Raw genomic sequence first — 21,066 nt, forward strand, 5'->3', positions numbered from 1 at the left:
CGCGCCTGCGCGCTGGCTCCCCCACCCATCATGGCGGAGCAGGCGGCGAAGGTGAAGGCCGGAGGCGGCGGGGAGGGAGGAGGCCAGAAACTAGCCGAAGCCCGGCACCTGGTGAACGGCGGCCCGCAGGACAAGGATGACGAGGTGGCCGAGGACAGCACCAAAAAGAAGAAGAAGAAGAAGAGGAAGGGCAAGAGCGGTAAGGCGCGGCGCCGGAGAGGAGGGTAGGCCCCGCCGGCGTGGGAGCGCACCCGGGGCCGGGCCTGCCGGGCGGCTCCCCCCGCTGCCCCAGCGGCCCGCCGGCCTCCACAGGCACCCGGAGCAGGCGGCCCGCCGGCCACACGGCCCTTCCGCTCCTGTCTCCGGTATCTGATCCCCCCCTCCCTCCCCCCTCCCTCCCCCCTCCCCCCCCTCCCTCCCCCCTCCCCCCCCTCCCTCCCCCCTCCCCCCTCCCCCCCCTCCCTCCCCCTCCCCCCTCCCCCCCCTCCCTCCCCCCTCCCCCCTCCCCCCCCTCCCTCCCCCCTCCCCCCCTCTCCTCCCCCTCCCCCCTCCCCCCCCTCTCCCTCCCCCCCTTCCCCCTCCCTCCCCCTCCCCCCCCTCTCCCTCCCCCCCCTCTCCCTCCCCCCCTTCCCCCTCCCCCCCTTCCCCCTCCCCCCCTCCCCCCTCCCCCCCCCTCCCCCCCCTCTCCCTCCCCCCCCTCTCCCTCCCCCCCTTCCCCCTCCCCCCTCCCCCCCCTCCCCCCCTCCCCCCCCCTCCCCCCCCTCCCCCCCTCCCCCCCCTCCCCCCTCACCCCCCTCCCCCCCTCCCCCTCCCCTCCCTCCCCCCTCCCCCCCCTCCCCCCCTCCCCCCCCTCCCCCTCCCCCTCCTCCCCCCTCCTCCCCCCTCCCCCCTCCTCCCCCCTCCTCCCCCCTCCCCCCTCCAGCTCATCTTTTCAACACCCACCACAAACGTGGAAGCTGCCACTGTTGCGGGGCTAAACAATGTGGGTGCTCCTCTGTGAAAAGTTCTTGAATGGCATACACATTTAAGGTGGTAGAAGGCTTGTGTGGAGCACTAACGTTGCCTCAGACCAGCTGGGCTACACGTCTGTGTTGTACCTATTAAGCAAAAGGTTCAATAAGCTGAAAGCACACATTCCTAAGCTGCTGACCATTTTTACTGCGGTTTTCAGAGCCCATCCCTGGTCCAGAGCTCTTAAATGAAATTGTAGTGTGTGGGCTAGAAAGATTGATTCTAGAATATCAGCATTAAATCAATTTCATGTCCAGAAATATTCATACAATGGTAGGGCCAGACTTATTACTTTTGAAGGAAGCTTTAGTAATGTTGGCAGTAAGGTTCAATAAAACTGGAATGATTTCTGCAGATGTTAAGGTTCTATCCATAAAAAACAGGGTTGCCATGTAACACAACCTTCTAAACGTAATGTGGAGTGAATGATGTGTAACAGGGTGAATAGAGAAGGAATTTTCAATTTACTTATTTATATATCTGAGTACATCATCAATAAATTAGTTTTGAAGTTCAGTCATTTATGAACATGGACACAACAGTTTGCACCTAATAGGATCTCTCGAACTGAAAGTGATTTGTGGTTTCTGTGGTGGAAGGAAAGACTGAACGTTAACAAGATTATCCACTTAATCCTTTGCTTCCACTACCTCCTGAACAGTGTGTGTTGCAGACTGACGAAACAGACCATTAAATGCTTATTATTATAGTTCCCCTCTCCTTGGAGGAGTGGCAAGAGCAATTTTTTTTGCAATGGAGCTTTATTGGGGAAGAATAATACAGGACTTTCCTGGTCTGCTGGGCTCACTTTATATGGTTGGAAGATTTCAGATTCAAAGGCCCAGTTTATGTGAGCCAGCTTGGTTCACTGGCATGGGTGCTGCAGCTTGCCACATAATTACAAGCATACTGTCTTGGAGCAGAGCAGAGCAGAAGATGTGGCCCCTTCAAGCCTATTCTGCCATTTAATGAGATGATGGCTGCGCAGTTTACCACTCCCATTAACCCACAGTAACCTTTCACCCAATGCTTATCAAGTGTCTATATACCTCTGCATTAAAAATATTCACCCTCTGTTAATGCTGCCCTCTGAGAAGGGGATTACCAAATAAACTCGACCATCTGATGGAGAATAGCTTGTCTCATTTGTCTTAACTAGGAAAACCCTTGTTCTAGATTTACTTGCATGAGGAAACATACTCTCCATAGCCACCCTTTCAAGACCCCTCACAATTTTGTTTCAATGAAGTTTCCTCTCTTCAGTCGATATAAGCATAGTCTACTGTATTTTTCAAGTAAACTGAATCATTCTGAGCTACATCCCAACTATTAAGCTTGTTACTATGAAGTTTACAGTATTTTTAAATTGCATTTTCTGAGTAAGATGTTAGAGTATTTTATTTAATTGAAATTTTGTTCCATCATTATGCTTTTACTTAAGAACATAATTTCTACAATATTTAACATGAAATGAGTCATAAACCAGTATATTTCTTCTGCATGACTTCAAATTCAGAAGGGATTATTGTTGAAACAGATTGTTGTTTTACATAGGACATGATCTGGAATTGTTAACTCACTGAAGTTGCAGTTCTCATCATGGAACTGCAGCAAGTGATGAAACGTAACCCATTGTTTAACATGGTTTACTGAAACCTGTCTCCAAACAATGAAACATCCTAAATTTACTACAGGCCTTGAATTTTCTGGAATTTGTCAGCATTTGCACTTGTAAATGCTAACAGGTTCAGGACTATATGTAAACTCAGAACTCTTGAAGTTGGTGCCAAGTTCCGGTGGTGATTTTCCAGCTGCACTCTACTGCATCATTCACGGTCCATCGGTGGTGTGCCTTGTTGAGATTCCTCTGCTTTTGCACTCTGGATTTTACGAACCTGCTGTTAGATCCTGCTCCAGAATTGACTTGGTTTGAAAGCCATAAGCATTTTAATGGAGATTTTACAGATATGAGGAAAAGTAGTAGGAAAAAGTTACAATTTTTTTGTTTGGTATTTTTTAAACTACTTCAAAACTGTATTATCTTTTTATGTCTAATTTTTACAATTGTGTTTGTTTTAAAATCTTAATTGAAAAACTGTGCCATTATTTTTAAGAGCCATTTTGTGGACGGGGTTTATTCCAGACTATATAGTTGTGTCAAGTGTGGACCTGGCATCTGGTCCACTACTTGGCCCAGGGCAGTTTCACAGCAAGATTATCTTTCTGGATGTAGGCAAAGTGTGCAATATCAGTGTAGTTCAACAGCAAGCCCCAATGAGATGAATCAACTTTCCTTGGTTTCAGAGAAGAGCAGGACTCAGCATTTCCAGGTTCCCTCCATTAAGCTATTGTAGTGTAGCTTCTGGTGAGGGTATAAATGGAACATGTTGTCTGGGGACATCAGTTGTCACCAGTTTAGCATTTCCATTACAGAGCTGTAATATTAGAACATCTGAGGATGCATTTCTGGTTGTCACACTACAGGAAAGATGTGATTAAGCTAAAGAGGATGTAGAAAAGATTTGCAAGGATTTTGTCCAGATTGAAGGGCTTGAGTTATAAAGAGAGATTGGATAGGTTTTCCCTGTAGCAAAGAAGGTTAAGAGCTGACATGTTAGAGGTGTATAAAATTATGATAGTTATAGATAGGGTAAATAGCCAATGTCTATTTCCCATGGTAGGGATGCCTAAAACTAGAAGGCATAGGTTTGAGGGAGGAGGTTTAAAGGGGGTCTGAGGGGTAAATTTTTCACTCAGATGTTGGTATCTGGAATGAGCTGCCGTAGGAGGTGGTGGAGACAGGAACAATAACATTCAAAAGGCATCTGGACAGCTACTTGAATGTGCAAATCATAGGGGGATATGAAATGAATACAGGTAAGTGTAGTGATGCATGATGCTGTCATAGATACTGGGCTGAAGGGCCTGCTGCTGTGCTGTACTATGACGATGACATCTGTTCTTTCGAAGGAGGACAAAATGAATGTGAAAAAGAGCCTGTGGGAGTTGATGATGTAACAAAACAGCTAGAAAAACAGACGCTTGAAGACAAGGAAAAAGAGGAAGAAGGTGAAGAAGGCAAGTACGCTGTGGAAGGAGAGGAACTTAACTGTGATTGCTTGTGTTATGCATTACACTAAAGTGGAACGCGCCTGTTAATTTACCCAACAGAGGGAGATGGTGAAGGTGAAAATTCTGTAGCCAAGAAAAAGAAGAAGAAGAAAAAGAAGAAAGGACGTAAGTGGATTTTGAATGAATCTGAGGAAGTCGCTGCGGCAGTTAGGATCCACTGTCTCAAATGGATCAAATTATACATTACACATACAACACAAAGTCTATTCTATCCGAGCAGACCATGCCATATTGGTCTGCTCCCTTCCTTTCTTGTCTAACTTGACCCACTCTTCCTCTCTCCCTCTTGTATGTGAAAATTAAAAAAAAAACTGTGGCTAGACTCTTCAAATACAGAAAACAGGAAATACTCAGCTGGCCAGGCAGCATCTGTGGAAGGAGAAACAGAATTAATATTTCAGGTTGAAGATCCATTTTCACAACTTTGTTTGGATGGTCTTCAACCCAAAACATTAATTCAGTTCGTCTTTCCTTTGTCTTATTTAAGGGTTTCCAGCATTTTCTGTTTGTGTATCTCATTATAAATGCATCAATGCCATTAACTCTTGTGGTAGCCTTTGGGTAAGGAAATTCCTTCTGCATTTCTATTTGCTTTCAGAGTGACAATCTGAGTGTTAGCGTTTAAATTTTGCTCAGCCCCCACTAAATGGAAGCATTCCTAGTCCTTTCCATTACAACCTTCTTAAAGGGTTTTAAAGGGACCTACTTGGTCATCCCAAGGCCGCTATACGTACTTGCATTCATTCCTATGAATGGCAAAACTAGTCCCTACCACCCCCCCCCCCCCCCCCCCCCCCCCCCCCCGACTTTAATTTTTGTTCTTATCAGCCTTGTGCGTTTTTGATGCTATTCATTACAATACTATGGAGGTATGGTCACCATATAGAGTGTTTTTTGTGTATTTTCCAACTTGCAGACAAAATCCACCTAAGGACGTCTATAAAATCAGAACCAATTCTTTACCCAGGGATGGCCTATAAATGTAAACCTTTAGTAGGACTGGAAAAAAAGTGTCGTCTATTCAGTTTTGAGCTCTGCATTAACCAAAGGATATTTAGTCGATAGAAATCAGGCAATGTGTATTTACTAGAATGTTGCCTGGAAATATTAGATGAGAGATTCTCATTGAACAGGAGCTTCCTGTGACTTCAAAACATGGTTAAAATTATGAGGATGCAGTAGGTAGGAGAAAGGCTTTTTCCTGTAATCAAAAGGACTAAAACGAGGGAATGCACATTTTACTTCTAAGCTTCTGTTTGCATCAGGGAGAACATTATTATTTAGACAGCTGTGATGTCAGAAGGCACGGGCAGAGTTTGCAACTGCAGCAAAGATGGTCTTGAGATTAAAACCAATTTTAAATAAGTGTTGAAGGAATTTGGGAAAAGGAGATGGGAATACTGCTCCCCTGGAGGGTAGACACTAAAAGTGGCCTGGATGAGCCAAACATTTTTTCTGTTTTGTTATCTCTGGTGTCTTTTTCAGCAACAGTTGTTCCAACTTTGGTAGGAAAAAGTTGAAACTCTTCAACTATTTCGTCACACAGCTAAAAATAATTTATTAAAACTCTCATAATCACTGTGTGGCCTAGAGTCATTGTAATATAAACTCAGAGGCCTGGAGTTCATTTCAGGTGGACATACCTCTTGAGTTTGCTGGGCAGTTCCATTCTGGTTCGTGTCAGACTGGGCAGCACTTTGGCAGGTTGACAGAAACTTTCTGCTGAGGGTGACCTCTTATAATTAAACAAGTGAACATTTATAGCTAACATTTATATGAAGCAGAGTAATTATCTTGACTCTAGTAAAATGACTGCTAAAAACCACATCTAAGAAAGATCCACTGTAATTTTCAGTAAGTTTTGATAATGTAAACTAACTTGTCCAGAACTGTGGCCAAACCCCATTCTGCATCAAATTTTGCTTACCACCCTCCTCATTGTATCACTGAATCCCCTGTTTTTACTGATTTTTAAAATGTCACCTTGTTTTTAAATTATTTTCCAACTTCCAGCTTTCACTGGAATTCTACCCTGTTTCCTGTCCAGAATACTCTTATTTCAGGTCTCGTGCAGTGCTGACGCCCTATTTGTTCTCATTCTTTGAACTTCCCTCCCAAAAACTCACCTTTGTGACCAAGTTTTGATCCTTCTAATTTCTCCTCCTCTGGCTAGGCATCCATCTGATTTGCCTCTCTGAAGAGTGTGGTATAGTTTTATGTCAAAGATACTGTTTAAATGTATTTTGCCAGTTTATGGTATATTAAACTATGTTGGAGTTAGATGTATTATCTCCAAAAAGAGAGCATCTTATTAAATGGCAAGCCCATTTTTTTTAAACACTATTTTATTCCACAACTAAGATATTTGATGTTGGGATGTACCTCTCCATAGAGAGTAATAGATATTCGGAACACTCTCCCACCAAGTGTTAAGATATGTAGTTTGCTGGCATTGCTTCTTTTGTTTTCCTACAGAAAAACTGGTAGAGATGGTCAAATTGCCCAAATAGAAATTCAGGGCCTGCTTAAATGCACCATGAATGTTTAGTTTCCTGTGTGTTACTCCCATTTAGAGATTATGTGCTTTTAGCCTTTGTCTGTGTGTCGCTATCAAAGTTAGATCTCAATAATCTGACTGGGGAGAAAATCTTCACAGAGCTTCATCCTGCTTATTGAGCCATCTTTGCCAAAGATGCATAGATCATAGTTGTTGTAAAAGCAGTAATCGGGAGCAGCAATCTTGGCTATTTTCCCATATTGTACAACCAGGATGTGGCCCTACAATTGCATTAAATTACTGACATACAAATAGCCTTTGGCTAAACAGGTCTCTGCCAGAGATTGCTTAACTGCAGCTCGGGCTTTTGATAAATCTTGCAGTGCAAAGTGGATCTAATCTTTGATACCCGGAGCGATTTGCCAAATTCTAACCCTCTGCACTCTGAGAATTCACTTGGGTGAAATGCACTTACCCTGTGTCAACACACCCATTTAAGGCGATGGAAGAACTTTGCAGGATTGGTAGAAAAACTTGCCTCTGGGGGAATACAGAGCAAGAGGGCATAAACTTAAAATGTGAACTAAGGTATTTGATGTTGCGATGTACCTCTTCATAGAGTGTAATAGATATTTGGAACACTCCCAAAAACAGCTGGGGCTAAGGTTCAATTGAAAATTTCAAAACTGAAATCAATTTTAATTTGGTAAGGGCGTAATGTATGCAGTGCTAGATAAGCAATGGAGTGACATAGATCTGCTAAGATCTAATTAAATGACTGAACAGTCATGAGATGGATCTTAATACAATTCAGTGTTTGTTATAACCACTAATCCATGTCTTAATTCTTTTATTGATGACAGCAAAAGTTCAGACTGATCCTCCTTCCATTCCTATTTGTGAGTTGTTTCCTTCTGGAGTATTTCTTAAAGGACAGGAGTGTGAATATCCACCTTTACAGGATGGGTAAGTTCTCAATTCAAGCATAATTTCCCCTTCGAGTGGTAAATGCCTTATGACATCCCTTTAATAGTCTTTTGGTATACATTGTTCCATGGAGGGTGTAGTGTCTTCAGTAAAATTGGTAAATTGGTTTATTATTATCACATGTACCAAGATACAGTGGAAAAACTTGCTTTGCTTGCCATTCATACAGATCACTTCATAATAACAATGCATTGAGGTAGTACAAGGGAAAGCAATAAGAGAATGCAGAATAAAGTGTCAGTTACAGAGAAAGTGCAGGCAGACAATAAGTTGCAAGGCCGTAATGAGGTAGATTTTGAGGTCAAGAGCCCATCTTATCGTACGAGGGGACCATTCAATAGTCTTATAACAGTGGGATAGAAGCTGTCCTTGAGCCTGCTGGTACGTGCTTTCAGGCTTTTGTATCTTCTGCCTGAAGGGAGGGGAGAGGAGAGAGAATATCAGGGTGGGTGGGGTCTTTGATTATGCTGGCTGCTTTGCTGAGGCAGCGAGAAGTGGAGTCCATGGAGGGGAGGCTGGTTTCCATGATGTGCTGAGCTGTGTCCACAACTCTCTGCAGTTTCCCCTTGATCTTTTGTGGTACTGATCACTAATAACATCACATAGTTTTTATTATTTTTGAAGGACATCATAATTAATGTTTTTAAGACTTGCTTATTTATAACACTGGTGTTAAGCATCCCAAGTTGAGTATAATATGTTGCATGCAATTTAATCTCCCTCTGCTCTTCAATGTTTTCCTTGCTCCAACCATAAGGCATTTTAAAATTTGCATTTCCTTTAAGCACCCTATTCCTGACACGTTTACTTTGAAGCATTTGAGATTCTAATGGTTGCTTCTGATTGAGGTTTTTGTTTCAAAACGATTTCAGATCACCAGGTTGTTGTCAGTGTTGACATCCAATTTCCAGAAATGTGTCACTTAAGGAACAAAAGTAGTGAAGGGTGTGCAATTGTAAATGTACTATTTTAAAAAAAATGTAAAAGTAAGACAAAAGAATGCAGGTTTAAATCAGTGAATGAAGCACACAAAAAGGGTTGAATAATACTGAAATTTAACTCAAAAATTATCAGTTCCTGGGAGTATGGTGGTGAGACTCCTGGAACTGAGAAACAATTGAATGCAACAATGGGGCAGGTGCTGTAGTACCTTTCTAATGGCTTATTGAATTGAATGTGCCAGCTCCCAGATCAATCCCATTCCTCTACTTATTATCCTGCAGCCTATTGTCTCTTGCATACCCACCAACTTCTTGCTGATATTTCCTATCGCACACCTAGACGAGGTGTATTTTACAGTGGACAATTAATCTACCAAGCAATGTGCCTTTGCGATGTGGAAGGAAACTCGTGCAGTCACAGGATCGAGACCTGAGGCAGCAGCACTACCTGCTGTGCTACTGCAAAAAAAAATCAGGGCAAGTAGGGATGGATTTGGATAGATTAATTACTCCTTGTCTAATAATGTAGTAGACTTGTGTTTCAGGTAAATGCACAATGACGTACTAAGTATTTGTTCCACCTTCAATTCCGCATCCTGAATTTTAGCTCGCTTTTGGACTTTTGCCGCTGGTTTAGTTCAAGAGTTGTCATTTTATTAAATTGAGCTCATTCCTAGTTTTAAGAGATTGTGCTGGCCTTCTGGTCCATCAGAACATCTTTATCTGTTCTTGAAGATCAAAAGTAGACCTTTCTCTCAGAAACTGAATGCTTTAGGGAAATGTACATTTTAAAATGATTTATTCTGTGTTGGAAAAATATGGACAATAAACTATACATCTCTAAACAATTTGTAAATTCTCTTGAAACAAATTGCAGATAACTGCTCAAAGACAAATGCAGGACACTGTTGTGGATAACAGCAGATTCTGAGGTTGGGGCTTATTTTGTAACTGGCAAGTAATGTCTATCCTGACTATTGCTTCTCAGCTAGTAGTGGGTAAACATTGTATTGGCCATCAAAATATTCTAGAGGTGGAGCCAACCATGTGTCAGAAGACCTCGCTAACTCATTGACCATTTAAGAGCCAGCCTCCTGTTTGAAGATTGAATCACGTACCAAAATGGAGAAAGAATGTGTTGTCGAGGGCAGGCAAATAGTCTGCTCTGGTGCATTTTCATCAGAAGGTCTGGCTTGTTTGGTTCTTTTCATTTATTTTTATTTGCAGCCATGGATTGTATTTTACCTGTGGAGGAGCAAGTAGCCATGTGCAGCTAATGCATATGGGACATAGGCATGTCACTGAGACAAACTGAGGCCACAAAGGAAATGAGAATCTTCATCTCTGAAGTTGACTTGGGCAATTGTGTACTGTAATGAGGAAAATTAATTACTGGAGTGGGCACTTTAACATGATTTTTGTTGTGTTTTTCTTGCTCAATTCAGAATTCAGCATGAAGTACAGAGCATGATGATTCCTAAAATGCATTGTATTTCTTCTGTATTAGAAGAAATGAGGATAAGCATTGAACCTTCCAACTTATACCTGGTGTAATGAACAATACACCGTGTGCATGAGACTGAGTTTTGATTCATTAAAGATGTACACAAGTAAAGTGTGTTGGAGGCAACTTGCTTACAAAATAAGGATCTGGAAGTTCTTGTAGACTTACCTTTGTATTTCTTGAGTTTGCTTCTAGTTGGCTGTTCTGTTGAGATCGGTAATCTTTCTTTGTCTGCCCCTTTCTCGCTCCTGACATTAAGGCGTACTTCTGCTTGGCGCATGACCAGCGAGGAAAAGAAGGTGTTAAATCAAGCCAGTGAGGAGATCTGGAGTGATTTTAGACAAGCAGCTGAAGCTCACAGACAAGTTCGCAAGTATGTTAGGAGCTGGCTTAAGCCAGGGATGACCATGATTGAGATCTGGTGAGTAAAATGTCATACCATGCAAACTGTTACTGATTAGCAGTGGGTACAGTTTATTAGTTCAAGGAGTGTGAAACTTGCCGGCAAGGCCAGCATGAACAGTTCATTCCTAATTACTCCCAAAACACTGGCTGCTAGACCTTTAAAGAGGGTGGTGCTAAGTCAGCTGTGGTGCTGGAGCTGCATGCAGACCAAGAAGGGCAGATTTCCTTTTGTGACGTCTATCTGGTAGTTTCATTATTACAATTATGTTAGATTATAATTCCTGACATATTTTAATTATTTGAATTTAAGTACTCCTGCCATCTTGGTAAGATTTGAACTTGTCTCCAAAGATTTTCTTCCTTGAAATGTGTTGGTGACATCCATCTGTTAGCTTCATGATCACTGTTCATGATACTGGTTTGTCAACCACCTTTCTAGGATTGGTATTTGTATCCCTGGAGCAATAGTTCATGCTGTGGTTACGAATTCATTAGCTTTATCACGATGCTACCGTGCCCTTCTGTTTCTGGGTTAGTAAACTAAAAGTCAGTTCAGATTCCACTAAGGCACCTTGAGAATTTAAATTTTTCTGTTTGAAGTGATATTGGAGCAGAAAGTTATCAGGTTGATGTAAAGTACCTTTGACCAGCTAGGTTTCTGCAACTGACTTTTCGGGTTCCTTTTTGGTTACAGTGCAAAGACCGTTGAAGTAATTTCTTCTACTTTTAGTGTAGGGCATACTTCACACTTAAATAGCAAAATTGTGCTGAAATTCAGATATAAAACTAGAACGTACTAGGTACACAGCAGATCCTTTACGTTTCTTTGATCTTCTGGACAAGTCATGAAATGTTTTCCTTTACCGAATAATCTTTAAACCTGGATTTGCCCAGTTACGAATAATGTAATGCAAAGTTGTGTAGTGACTCCTTTGCACACCAGGAGATATTAATGGCAAGCTTTCAATTTACAGTGAAAAGCTGGAAGATTGCTCCCGTAAGTTGATCAAAGAAGATGGACTGAGTGCTGGGCTGGCGTTCCCAACAGGCTGCTCTCTGAACAACTGCGCAGCCCACTACACACCAAATGCAGGAGACCCAACAGTGCTGCAGTATGATGATGTGTGCAAAATTGATTTTGGAACCCATATCAATGGTTGGTCTGGTTTTATTTTAGCCTGGACCTTCTGAAATGTTTGAGTTTCTTGGGATTTGATTTCAGTAACTGCTTAATTTGACCTTTTTCTTTTACAGGCCATATTATTGACTGTGCTTTCACAGTTGCTTTTAACCCCAAATATGACAGGCTTATAGAAGCTGTTAGAGATGCTACTAATACTGGTATCAAGGTAAGCTAAAAATAAAAAAGAAATTCTGCTCAGCAGGTCAGGTGAGCTCGTGGTAGAACAAAGTGTTCACATCTGAAACGTCAACTCCTCCATTCTCGCACATGTACTCGCGCCTGCTGATTAAGCAAGAAATACCTTCAAAGTGTTACTTGTTGATCATGATTGTAGTTTTGACATTGAGCTAAAAGAAGGCAAATGGTGTGCTTGTCCTTTGCGAGGAGGATTTGAGTACAGGAACAAGTTATACAGCCCATCTGGTGGGTTTGTGTGCTGCTTGGGTCTCCTTATCTGAGGAAGGATGTTCTTGCGGTGCGGGAGAGCAGTGAAGGTCTGCTGGACTGATTCCTGGGATGGCGGGACTGACGTGGGAGAGATTGGGTTAGTTAGGCCTATATTCACAGTATAGAAGAAAGGGGATCTTGTACCAATAAAATTCTAATGGGTTCAGACAGATAAAGTAGAGGGAGGACCTTCCCGAAGGTTGGAGAGCCCAGAACCAGGGGTCACCCAGCCCCCATCAGGAGAGATTTCTTCACCTAACAGGTGATGAATCTGTGGAATTCTCTGCCACGGGAAGTGGAGGCTCAGTCAGTAAATATAGTCAAGGGAGTAGATATGTTTAATGCTCAAGGGATAAGGGAGGAAAATGGTAAGATGGTCGGCCATGATTGCATTGAATGATGGAGCAGATCTGATGGGCTGAACAGCCTATTCCTGCTCCTGTGTTTCTATGTTACAAATGTTACTTTCCACAGACCAATTTTTAAAAAATCTTCTGTCCGTCAACCTTCTACCGTGCTCTTATCCAGAAGGTCACGGCTCCCCTGGCTGGTGGATTGAAGGCAGGAAATCCTCCTCCGTCCTTCTCCACATTCCCGAGGATCTGTAGACCATGTGCAGATACTGGAAAGAGGAAATCCCCTATTTTTTTTTTGAGGCCATTGGCAAGCGTCATCAATGTTCCATTGAACTGATGAGAAAGCATAAGGACAGATTACAGCCTCCATTTGGAAAACAGGACCTAGAAACAAAAGTGAGAACAGGCCTCCTGTGCTTGCTCTGCAGTTCATGGATAATCTTTCACCTTGGTGTCGCGCTATCGTCATTTCTTTTAATATCTGAAGATCTATAGGGCATACATTCCATACAAATGAAGAGAGAAGAGACTGCAGATCTTCAGATACGAAGCAAAAAAAACCACTGTACTGCTGCTGCAGAGCAACAAGTTTCACGACATAGAAGTCAGTGATAATAAACCTGATTCTGACAAACTGCTGGAGGAACTCGGGGCTGGGTGGGGTGTAGATTCACGCAGATTCTGTGGGGTGGAAAAGGAACTGTCAACGTTTTGGGTCAAGACCCTGCATCAGAACATTCCACACAGATGCTGCCCGACCTGCTGAGTGTTTCCAGCATTTTCTGTTCTTATTTCAGGTCTCCATTAAATGCAGTTTTGTTTATCTTCCAATGATACTTCTGTTATTGGTAGAGTGGGAGGGGAGCTAGATTGTGCCAGGAATCTGTATCCAAACCTTTCTAAGACAGCTTGGGCCATGCAAGTGTTGCATTTGTCAGAAATGTGCTGCTGTTATCTGACGTCAATCTGAACGCATCTTTTATTTTAGAACGCAGGAATTGACGTTCGCCTGTGCGACATTGGTGAATCCATTCAGGAAGTCATGGAATCCTATGAAGTTGAAATTGATGGCAAAACATACCAAGGTATCAGCTATATAGATGGTTTGAGTCTAGAGTTGTAGAGAGGCACAGCATGGAAATGGGCCCTTCGGCCCACGCGTCTATGCTGACCATCAACTACCCTCCTTGCACTCGCCCTACCATTTGATTCTGCCGACATTTCCATCAACTCGCTCTCTCTCTCTCCCCCTGATTCTACCCCTCACCTACACACTAAGGACGATTTACAGTGGCCAATTAACTTAGCAGCCCACATATTTCCGGGATGTAGGAGGAAACGGGAGCATCTGGAGGAAACCTGCATGGTCACGGAGAACGTGCAAACTCCACGCAGACTGTGTCAGGGATCAGGATTTACTCAGCTCACTGTAGCTCTGACTTTGCTTCCTTTCCTTGGACTCTCCTTTTTATTTCCATATTCACTACAAGCCCGTTGACACATGGCTGTCTTGACTATACTTCCTCCCATCCTACGAGGATTCCATTCCATTCTCCTGTTTCTCAGTCTTTCTTCTGGGGCTGCCACCTTCCAATGCCTTTCTCCTCAATGTTGGATTCCTTCTGCTATGGTTGTCAAGGCCCCAAAACACGTTCCATTTGCTGCTCTTCTAGTCTTGTTTCTTCATCCCACTCTCAAAACTACAATGTTTCTTACTCTCTTTCCATCTCAACAGATTTTGGCAATTGCCGCAATCTTCAATGTGATGGTATCACCAGCAGCGCTCCTTCCCCATCCTCCGCTATCTGCATTCCAAAACAACTGTTCCCTCCAGGATAATCTGATCCATTCTTCCATCTCCACCAATACTCATTCCCCATGGAATCTTCACATGCAGCTGCAAAAGGTGCCTGTCCTTTTACCAGCTCCCTTCCCATTATCCCGACTTTGAATACACTTTCCATTCGAAGCAGGCATTTGCTTGTACTTTAAATAGAGTACTTCTCACAATGGGGTCTCCTGTACATCAAGCAAGCCAAAGACAGATTGGGTGATTACTTTATGGACAAGTGTGACCCTGAGATTCCAGTGAGTTGTTGCTTTAAATTCTCCCTCTCTCCTGCGCCCCCTCTCTCTCGCTCTCTTTTTACCCCCCCCCCCCCCCAACCTTTCTGTTCTCTGCTTTCTACCCTCTTCAACATAAGCTCGAGGAACAGCACCTCATCTTCTGACTAACCGTGCTTTGGTTTTCTGAAATTGGCATTGAGCTCAAATTTCAGATTTCCAGTATTCATGTGGAATTACTAAAGGAGAGAGTGCAGGGGAAGTTCACAACAATGATCCCAGGAGTGAAAGGCGTAACATATGAGGAGCATTTGATGTCTCCGGGCCTGTACTCGGAGTTCAGAAGGATGAGGGGGGGAAACATACTGGATCCTGAAAGGCCTGGATAGAGTTGACGCGGAGAGGATGTTTCCATCAGTGGGAGAGTCTAGGATCCGAGGGCACAGCCTCAGAATAAAGGGACGTCCCTTTAGAACTGAGATGAGGAGGAATTTCTTCAGCCAGAGGGTGGTGAATCTGTGGAATTCATTGCCACAGGGCTGTGGAGGCCAAGTCATTGGGTGTATTTAAGGCAGAGATTGATAGGTTCTTGATTGGTAAAGGGTTACGGGGAGAAGGAGGTTGGGGGAAAAAGATCAGCCATGATTGAATGCGGAGCACTCATTGCCTGATTTTTCTCCTGTATATTATAGTTGAAATAGTTAATAGGTACTCTACGTTTACGTACCCACTGGACTTTTTAAACATTGTCACCTACCTTCCAGCCTACATAGACCTTCTCTCCACCACTCCACATCCCCACTCTGCTGAATAGACCCTCTTTCTCTGCATCTCATAACCTGTTTATTTTAAACTATTCCCGGTTCTTCTGGAAGGTCACCAGCCCAAAATGTTCATACTGTTCCTCTCTCCGCAGATACATCCTGACCTGCTGAATATACGCAGCATTTTGTTTTTGTTAAATAGAATGGCTGATTATTTAGAATGGCATTTTTCCCCCACTGTCTAACCAGAAGCATTGATGCAAGTTGAATCCTTCAACTGAGACCAGAGCAGGTGCCAACCCTGGGATCTTCCTTTAGAAACTCTGATCTCCTCTTAATGTTTTGATTGTGCTTAGAATTTGGCCACTGTATTGCTTTCAAGGATGCATCACATTGCTATTCCAAAGACTTTCTACATTAGACTAGTGTCTTCTATGAAGCACATTCTCACTTGCATTTCTTTTCTCTTTATCTTAACAGTAAAACCAATCCGCAACCTAAATGGACATTCCATTGGGCAATACAGGATACATGCAGGGAAAACTGTTCCAATTGTCAAAGGTGGTGAAGCAACCAGAATGGAGGTGAAGTCAATTTCTCAGCATACTAGATTAAGCTTAAATCGGTAATCTTCTGATAGTCCTTTGGCAGTTACCCCCATAATACATATTTTTTTTAGGCAAGTGACCTTTAGAACCTTGCAGAATCTTCCAGCCCATGTGTTGGTTGGCAGTCTCGGTTACGGTTGTCCTGGGCAGCAGCAACTACTGGGGTAGGTTGCAAGGAAATGAGTGGGGAAATGGGATTGATGCAGTTGTTCAGAGTGTCAGCATAGACTCAGTAAGCTGAATGTTGTGTCATATGAGAATGACAGGAGACCTTGGTCTTGGAGTGAGATTGGAAGCTGTATTTTTTTTACTTTGGCCTAAAAACCTGCCAGTAGTAAAGCAATAGCAAGGGGCTATAGGGAAGGAAGAAGTAAAATAAAAGAAGAGCCACTATCTCTATCATTAGACAGAAATACTAGGGGCTGAAGATGAACAAATCCTTTGGACCCGATGGTCTGCATTCCAGGGTTCTAAAGAAAGTGGCTGCAGACGTGGTTGTAATTTGCTAAAATCTTCTAGATTTGAAGATGTCACAGAGGATCGGAAAACTGCAAATATAACAAAACTGTTCAAGAAAGTAGGAAACTATAGACTAGTTAGCCTAATGTCTGTCATTGGGAGAATGCTGGATTCCATTATTAAAGAGGTACAGTATTAGAGCTGCTGTAATGTGCGTTTCCATAATGTGAATTGGTTATAATGCGATTGATGGATTAGGAAGCACTATTTATATTATGCAGGCTGCATTGGTTATAGCAAGATTGGGAAAATATGTGCTTTGAACGCAACTATAGCCTGTTCTTCTACAGCACTACGTTCTATAACGTGGGGTTTCTTAGGAATGTAACTGTTGTGTTATAGCAGAACTACCTGTACATAAAAGTCATCGACAATTAAGCAGGGCCAGAACGGCCTTGTGAAAGGGAACTTCGCTCGAGTTCTTTGAAGATTAAACAAACAGGGTGGACATAAATGAACCATCAGAAATAGTGTATTTGGCTTTCCAGAAGGCATTTGACAAGGTGCCACATAAAACATTCTACATGAGAGCACACGGCATTGGGGGTAATATATTGGAGTGGATAGGGGAATGGCTGACTGACATAAAGTCAGGACGAATGTGTCATTTTTGAACTAGTGGAGTTCAGTGCTGGGCCATTAACTGTTCAGAATCTGTAATGACTTTGAAGGGACATAGTGCACTTCAGCCAAATTTGTTGTTGATACAAAGATAGCACATTGTGAGGAGGAAGCAAAGAGCCTGTGAAGGGGTTTAAATGGGTTAAATGGGTGGGCAAGAAATCAGCAGATGGAATATAATGTGGGGAAAATGTGAAGTTATCCACTTTGGAAGGAAGAATGAAGAAGGAAATATTTGTTTTTGTGGAGCGAGACCACAAAATGTTGTAGAAGAAAGGGATCTGGGGTCCTGGTACATCGTACCCAAAAGATTAGCAGCAAGTAATTGGGAGGGTTTTTATTGTAAATGGTATAGAGTTTAAAAGCAGGAAAGTTTTGATGTGACTTTGCATGGCACAGGACATAGAGAACTGCGTGCCCCTTTGGTCTCTTTGAAGCTGGAAATCTGATATAAAACAGAAAATGCCTGAAACACTCAGTAAGTTGTGCAGCATCTGTGGTGAGAAAAACAGTTAACATCTGGTCTGGGAGCCTTTACCAGAACTAGGGGACGGGGTGGGGGGAGGGGGGGGAGAGGGGTGGTGGGAGAGAGAGAACGGTGGCAGGGAAGATGAGGGAGGGATGGGTAGAGCAAAGTGAATACCTCTCATGGGATGGGATCAAATAGGTTAACGTGACGGCTAGAATCTGGTCTTGCTGCTTTGTCTGTAGTAGGTGTTAGAATAGAATATGCCCAGTAGGCCACACTATGCTAATGAAAAGAGAACAACAGTTCAAAATCACAAGGAGGTTTGGCAGAAATGGCCAGTTCTGAACTGACAGGAAAAAAGGCTGAGTTACCCAGAGCTGGAGAATTCTATATTGAAGGTTATTTTGTTCTACAGAGTCCAAAGGCTGCCCAGGTGGTGTTCCCCAAGCTTGCATTAGGGCCTGTTGTAACAGTGCAGGAGGACCCAGGTCAGATTGGGACAGTGAATTAAAGTGGTTTTTGACTCCCCCTACTAACAAGAATAGGTCCTTCCCATTTACTGTGTTACCTTCGTAATATATACACCTCATCTGAGTCTGTTTCAAAGAAAACAACCGTAACTCATCCAATCTCAACAACAATTTTTATTCTACTTATGTGGTCAGTTAAATAGCGTATTTGTATTGAATAATAATCCAAGAAATCAACAGGCACATAGTTAAATAGATGTTAAGTATTTATCTTAAAATGATAACTTTACACCCTCTAGAGTTAAGTGTTGAAAAGGAACTTTACAAGTTTCTTACAGAAGTAATTATTTGCAATTACAGATACTACCTGCTGGCTTTGTGGTTGTCACTCATGGACAACCTCAAAGCATTCCTTGATTGCCATAGGAAGTCAGATAAATTTGATCTATTTTTGCCAAATAAACAGCAATACCTTTTGCATCTGTTAAGAGATGGAATTAGGATGGTATATAAGGGTGTACAGAATTGCCCTGTTTATCAGGTTTACTGGAAGGCATGGATATGTTAAGGAAACACCAGCTCAAAGTTACTGGCAAGAGGCGGAGACCCTGTTCCTTCCCGGGGTCTCTCTTGGACTGAAGCACCTCACCAACGCATGGTCCAACTATGCCGAAAAATCTTGGTGAAACCCATGTTGCTGGGAAAAGAGGCTGCCTCCCCCTGCAAAGGCTGTTGTATTCTGCTGCCAGCATTGTGGTAAGGAGCCTGGCGAATGGGCGGTGAGGTTCATCAGTTTGGCATCCCTGAGGGATTCCTACCTAAAATGCCCATCAATTGTACAGCTGGAAAGATCACTGGAGTACCTCTTCCCTCCATCCTGGATATTTACAACACACGATGCACACGCAAGTCTGCAGAATCACAGGTGACCCTTCTCATCCCTCCCACGACCTATTTATCCCACTGCCACCTGGCAAGTGGTACTGGAGCATCCGGGCCAGAACTACTAGACTGTACAACAGTTTTTACCCCAGGCGGTCAGGCTCCTGAATACCCTGGAGACAGTTTCAGACAAATGCCGCATCAAGAGCCCTGGTTTGCACAATGGCGTATAAGAACTCTGGCTGCTGCTGAACATGTTTATACAATTAGTGCAACACACTGAGCTCTGTATTTTCTTTGTCCAACTCGGTTTTGCACTAACTCTGCACTAAATTGTATTCTGTGTATACCGTTTTATTGCACTATTTGTACTTGCAAAATTTTTTTTGTCTGTGTTTATTTTATGTCTTCTGTTTTATGTATGTCCTCTTATTTGTGAGAGTCTGGGGCAAACGACATTTTGTCCCGCCATGTGGGTGAATGACAGTAAAGGAACTTGAACTGTTGGGGCTTAAAGCCATGTAAATATTACTTATTCCAATATCCGCATGGGTGGGATTCATACCTTGTGGGGAGAGATGTCATTTGACCTTTTGAGTAAGATTTAAGCTTTGAATATTTTGTTTCCATTCACATAGGAAGGAGAGGTGTATGCAATAGAGACATTTGGGAGCACAGGGAAAGGAGTTGTTCATGATGATATGGACTGTTCACATTACATGAAGAACTTCGATGTCGGCCATGTACCAATAAGGTAAATCTGTTAATATTTCGGAGCTGGCAGACAACAGAGATCTAATTTTTCACCATGGTTACTTGACTTCAAAAACACATGGCCATAGAGAATTTGTCTCGAGTCCTTCATTATTTCTTGTACTTCTCACCGGATAAAACCCAAATTCAGGTAATGTGTAAAAATGTTCTACCGATATTGACTATGCAGTAATAATTAGCTGGTGGTTCTTCATTTAATGCTAGAAGAACTGATTGATCTGTAAACAATAGAATCTGTTGTTCGGTTGCTTTGAGTTTTTCAGCACAATTGGTGAGCTAGTGCAAATGACTGTGGAATTTTAAGCCTCCAGTTTGACCTCCAGATTCTACCCACTCTAGCCGTCAGTGGCTATTCCACTGAATTAATAACCTTTGAATTTTCCAGTAATTATGCACTCCCATGGGCTTTTGTAGGAGCTGTTTAAGTTTCAAGAACATGTCTTTTTAAAAGCAGGGAACTAATCATTTCATCCATGTTAAAATTGTACTCTTTTGTTGAGATCATTTAGGTTAACATTGTGATGTTCACAAGTGATGAACTGCAAGTTACCACAGTTAAACATAAATCTTTTGATGTAAAAAAAATTGCAAAAATTTCTCAGAAATCCCTGATTACACTGGTATTATGGCAACTTCACTGTCAGCACAGATGAACTTGAGAGGGAATTGATGGGCTGGGGGAATAACAGCATTAAAACTAGTGCACTTGGTACCTAGGTCTCAGATTATCCCCCAAAGAGAGAGCTTTGAATTAACTTGAGATTGAAGGGTTTTGAAGTCCTGGCTGATGATCTCTGCTGTTTATTTGATACTGAGTGATTTATGACTTGATGCTGAACAATTGCTTCAGGTTTGTTGTAAATTATTATTATTTTGAGCAAATCCCTCAAAGTTGTTTGTTGTCTTGTTCATAGACTTCCACGAGCAAAGCACCTCCTGAACGTTATCAATGAGAACTTTGGGACACTTGCCTTTTGCCGTCGATGGCTAGACCGTTTGGGTGAGAGCAAATACCTCATGGCCTTGAAGAACCTGTGTGATCTGGGTATAGTAGATCCATACCCTCCACTGTGTGACATCAAAGGCTCGTACACAGCACAGTTTGAACACACCATCCTGCTTCGCCCGACGTGTAAAGAAGTCGTGAGTCGTGGGGATGATTATTGACCTTGCCCGTCATTTGGCTTTGCTGCGCTGAGGCTGTGTGAATGGTTTCATCTTCAAAGTTCTCCCGCCTGTTTGTTTTAGTAATGGACCAGGTTTAAGTTTGCCATGTTTTAGGGAGGGTGGCAATAGGGAGGAGGAGCAGCTTGTATTACCACCCATCACACAAATTTTTAATAAAAGGTTTCTGATGTCTAGGAACTTTGTTATATCGATGGGGTTTTCTCCTTAACACTTGCTGATGGATTAATAGAGTACAATTGAAATA

General features: G+C 42.7%; 1 protein-coding gene across 1 annotated transcript; it reads left to right on the forward strand.

Moving 5' to 3' along the window:
- metap2a (methionyl aminopeptidase 2a) lies at positions 1-20,999 on the forward strand. Its single transcript, XM_052033420.1, has 11 exons — positions 1-199; positions 3,982-4,089; positions 4,183-4,248; positions 7,504-7,606; positions 10,332-10,493; positions 11,452-11,633; positions 11,732-11,826; positions 13,452-13,548; positions 15,772-15,875; positions 19,499-19,614; positions 20,549-20,999. The coding sequence occupies exons 1-11, from the start codon at positions 31-33 to the stop codon at positions 20,799-20,801; spliced, it is 1,455 nt and encodes a 484-aa protein (XP_051889380.1). The 5' UTR covers positions 1-30; the 3' UTR covers positions 20,802-20,999.
- Positions 21,000-21,066: the final 67 nt, after the last annotated feature.

The sequence above is a fragment of the Pristis pectinata genome, chromosome 19 (assembly GCF_009764475.1).
Source record: "Pristis pectinata isolate sPriPec2 chromosome 19, sPriPec2.1.pri, whole genome shotgun sequence".
Classification (NCBI taxonomy): Eukaryota; Metazoa; Chordata; class Chondrichthyes; order Rhinopristiformes; family Pristidae; genus Pristis; species Pristis pectinata.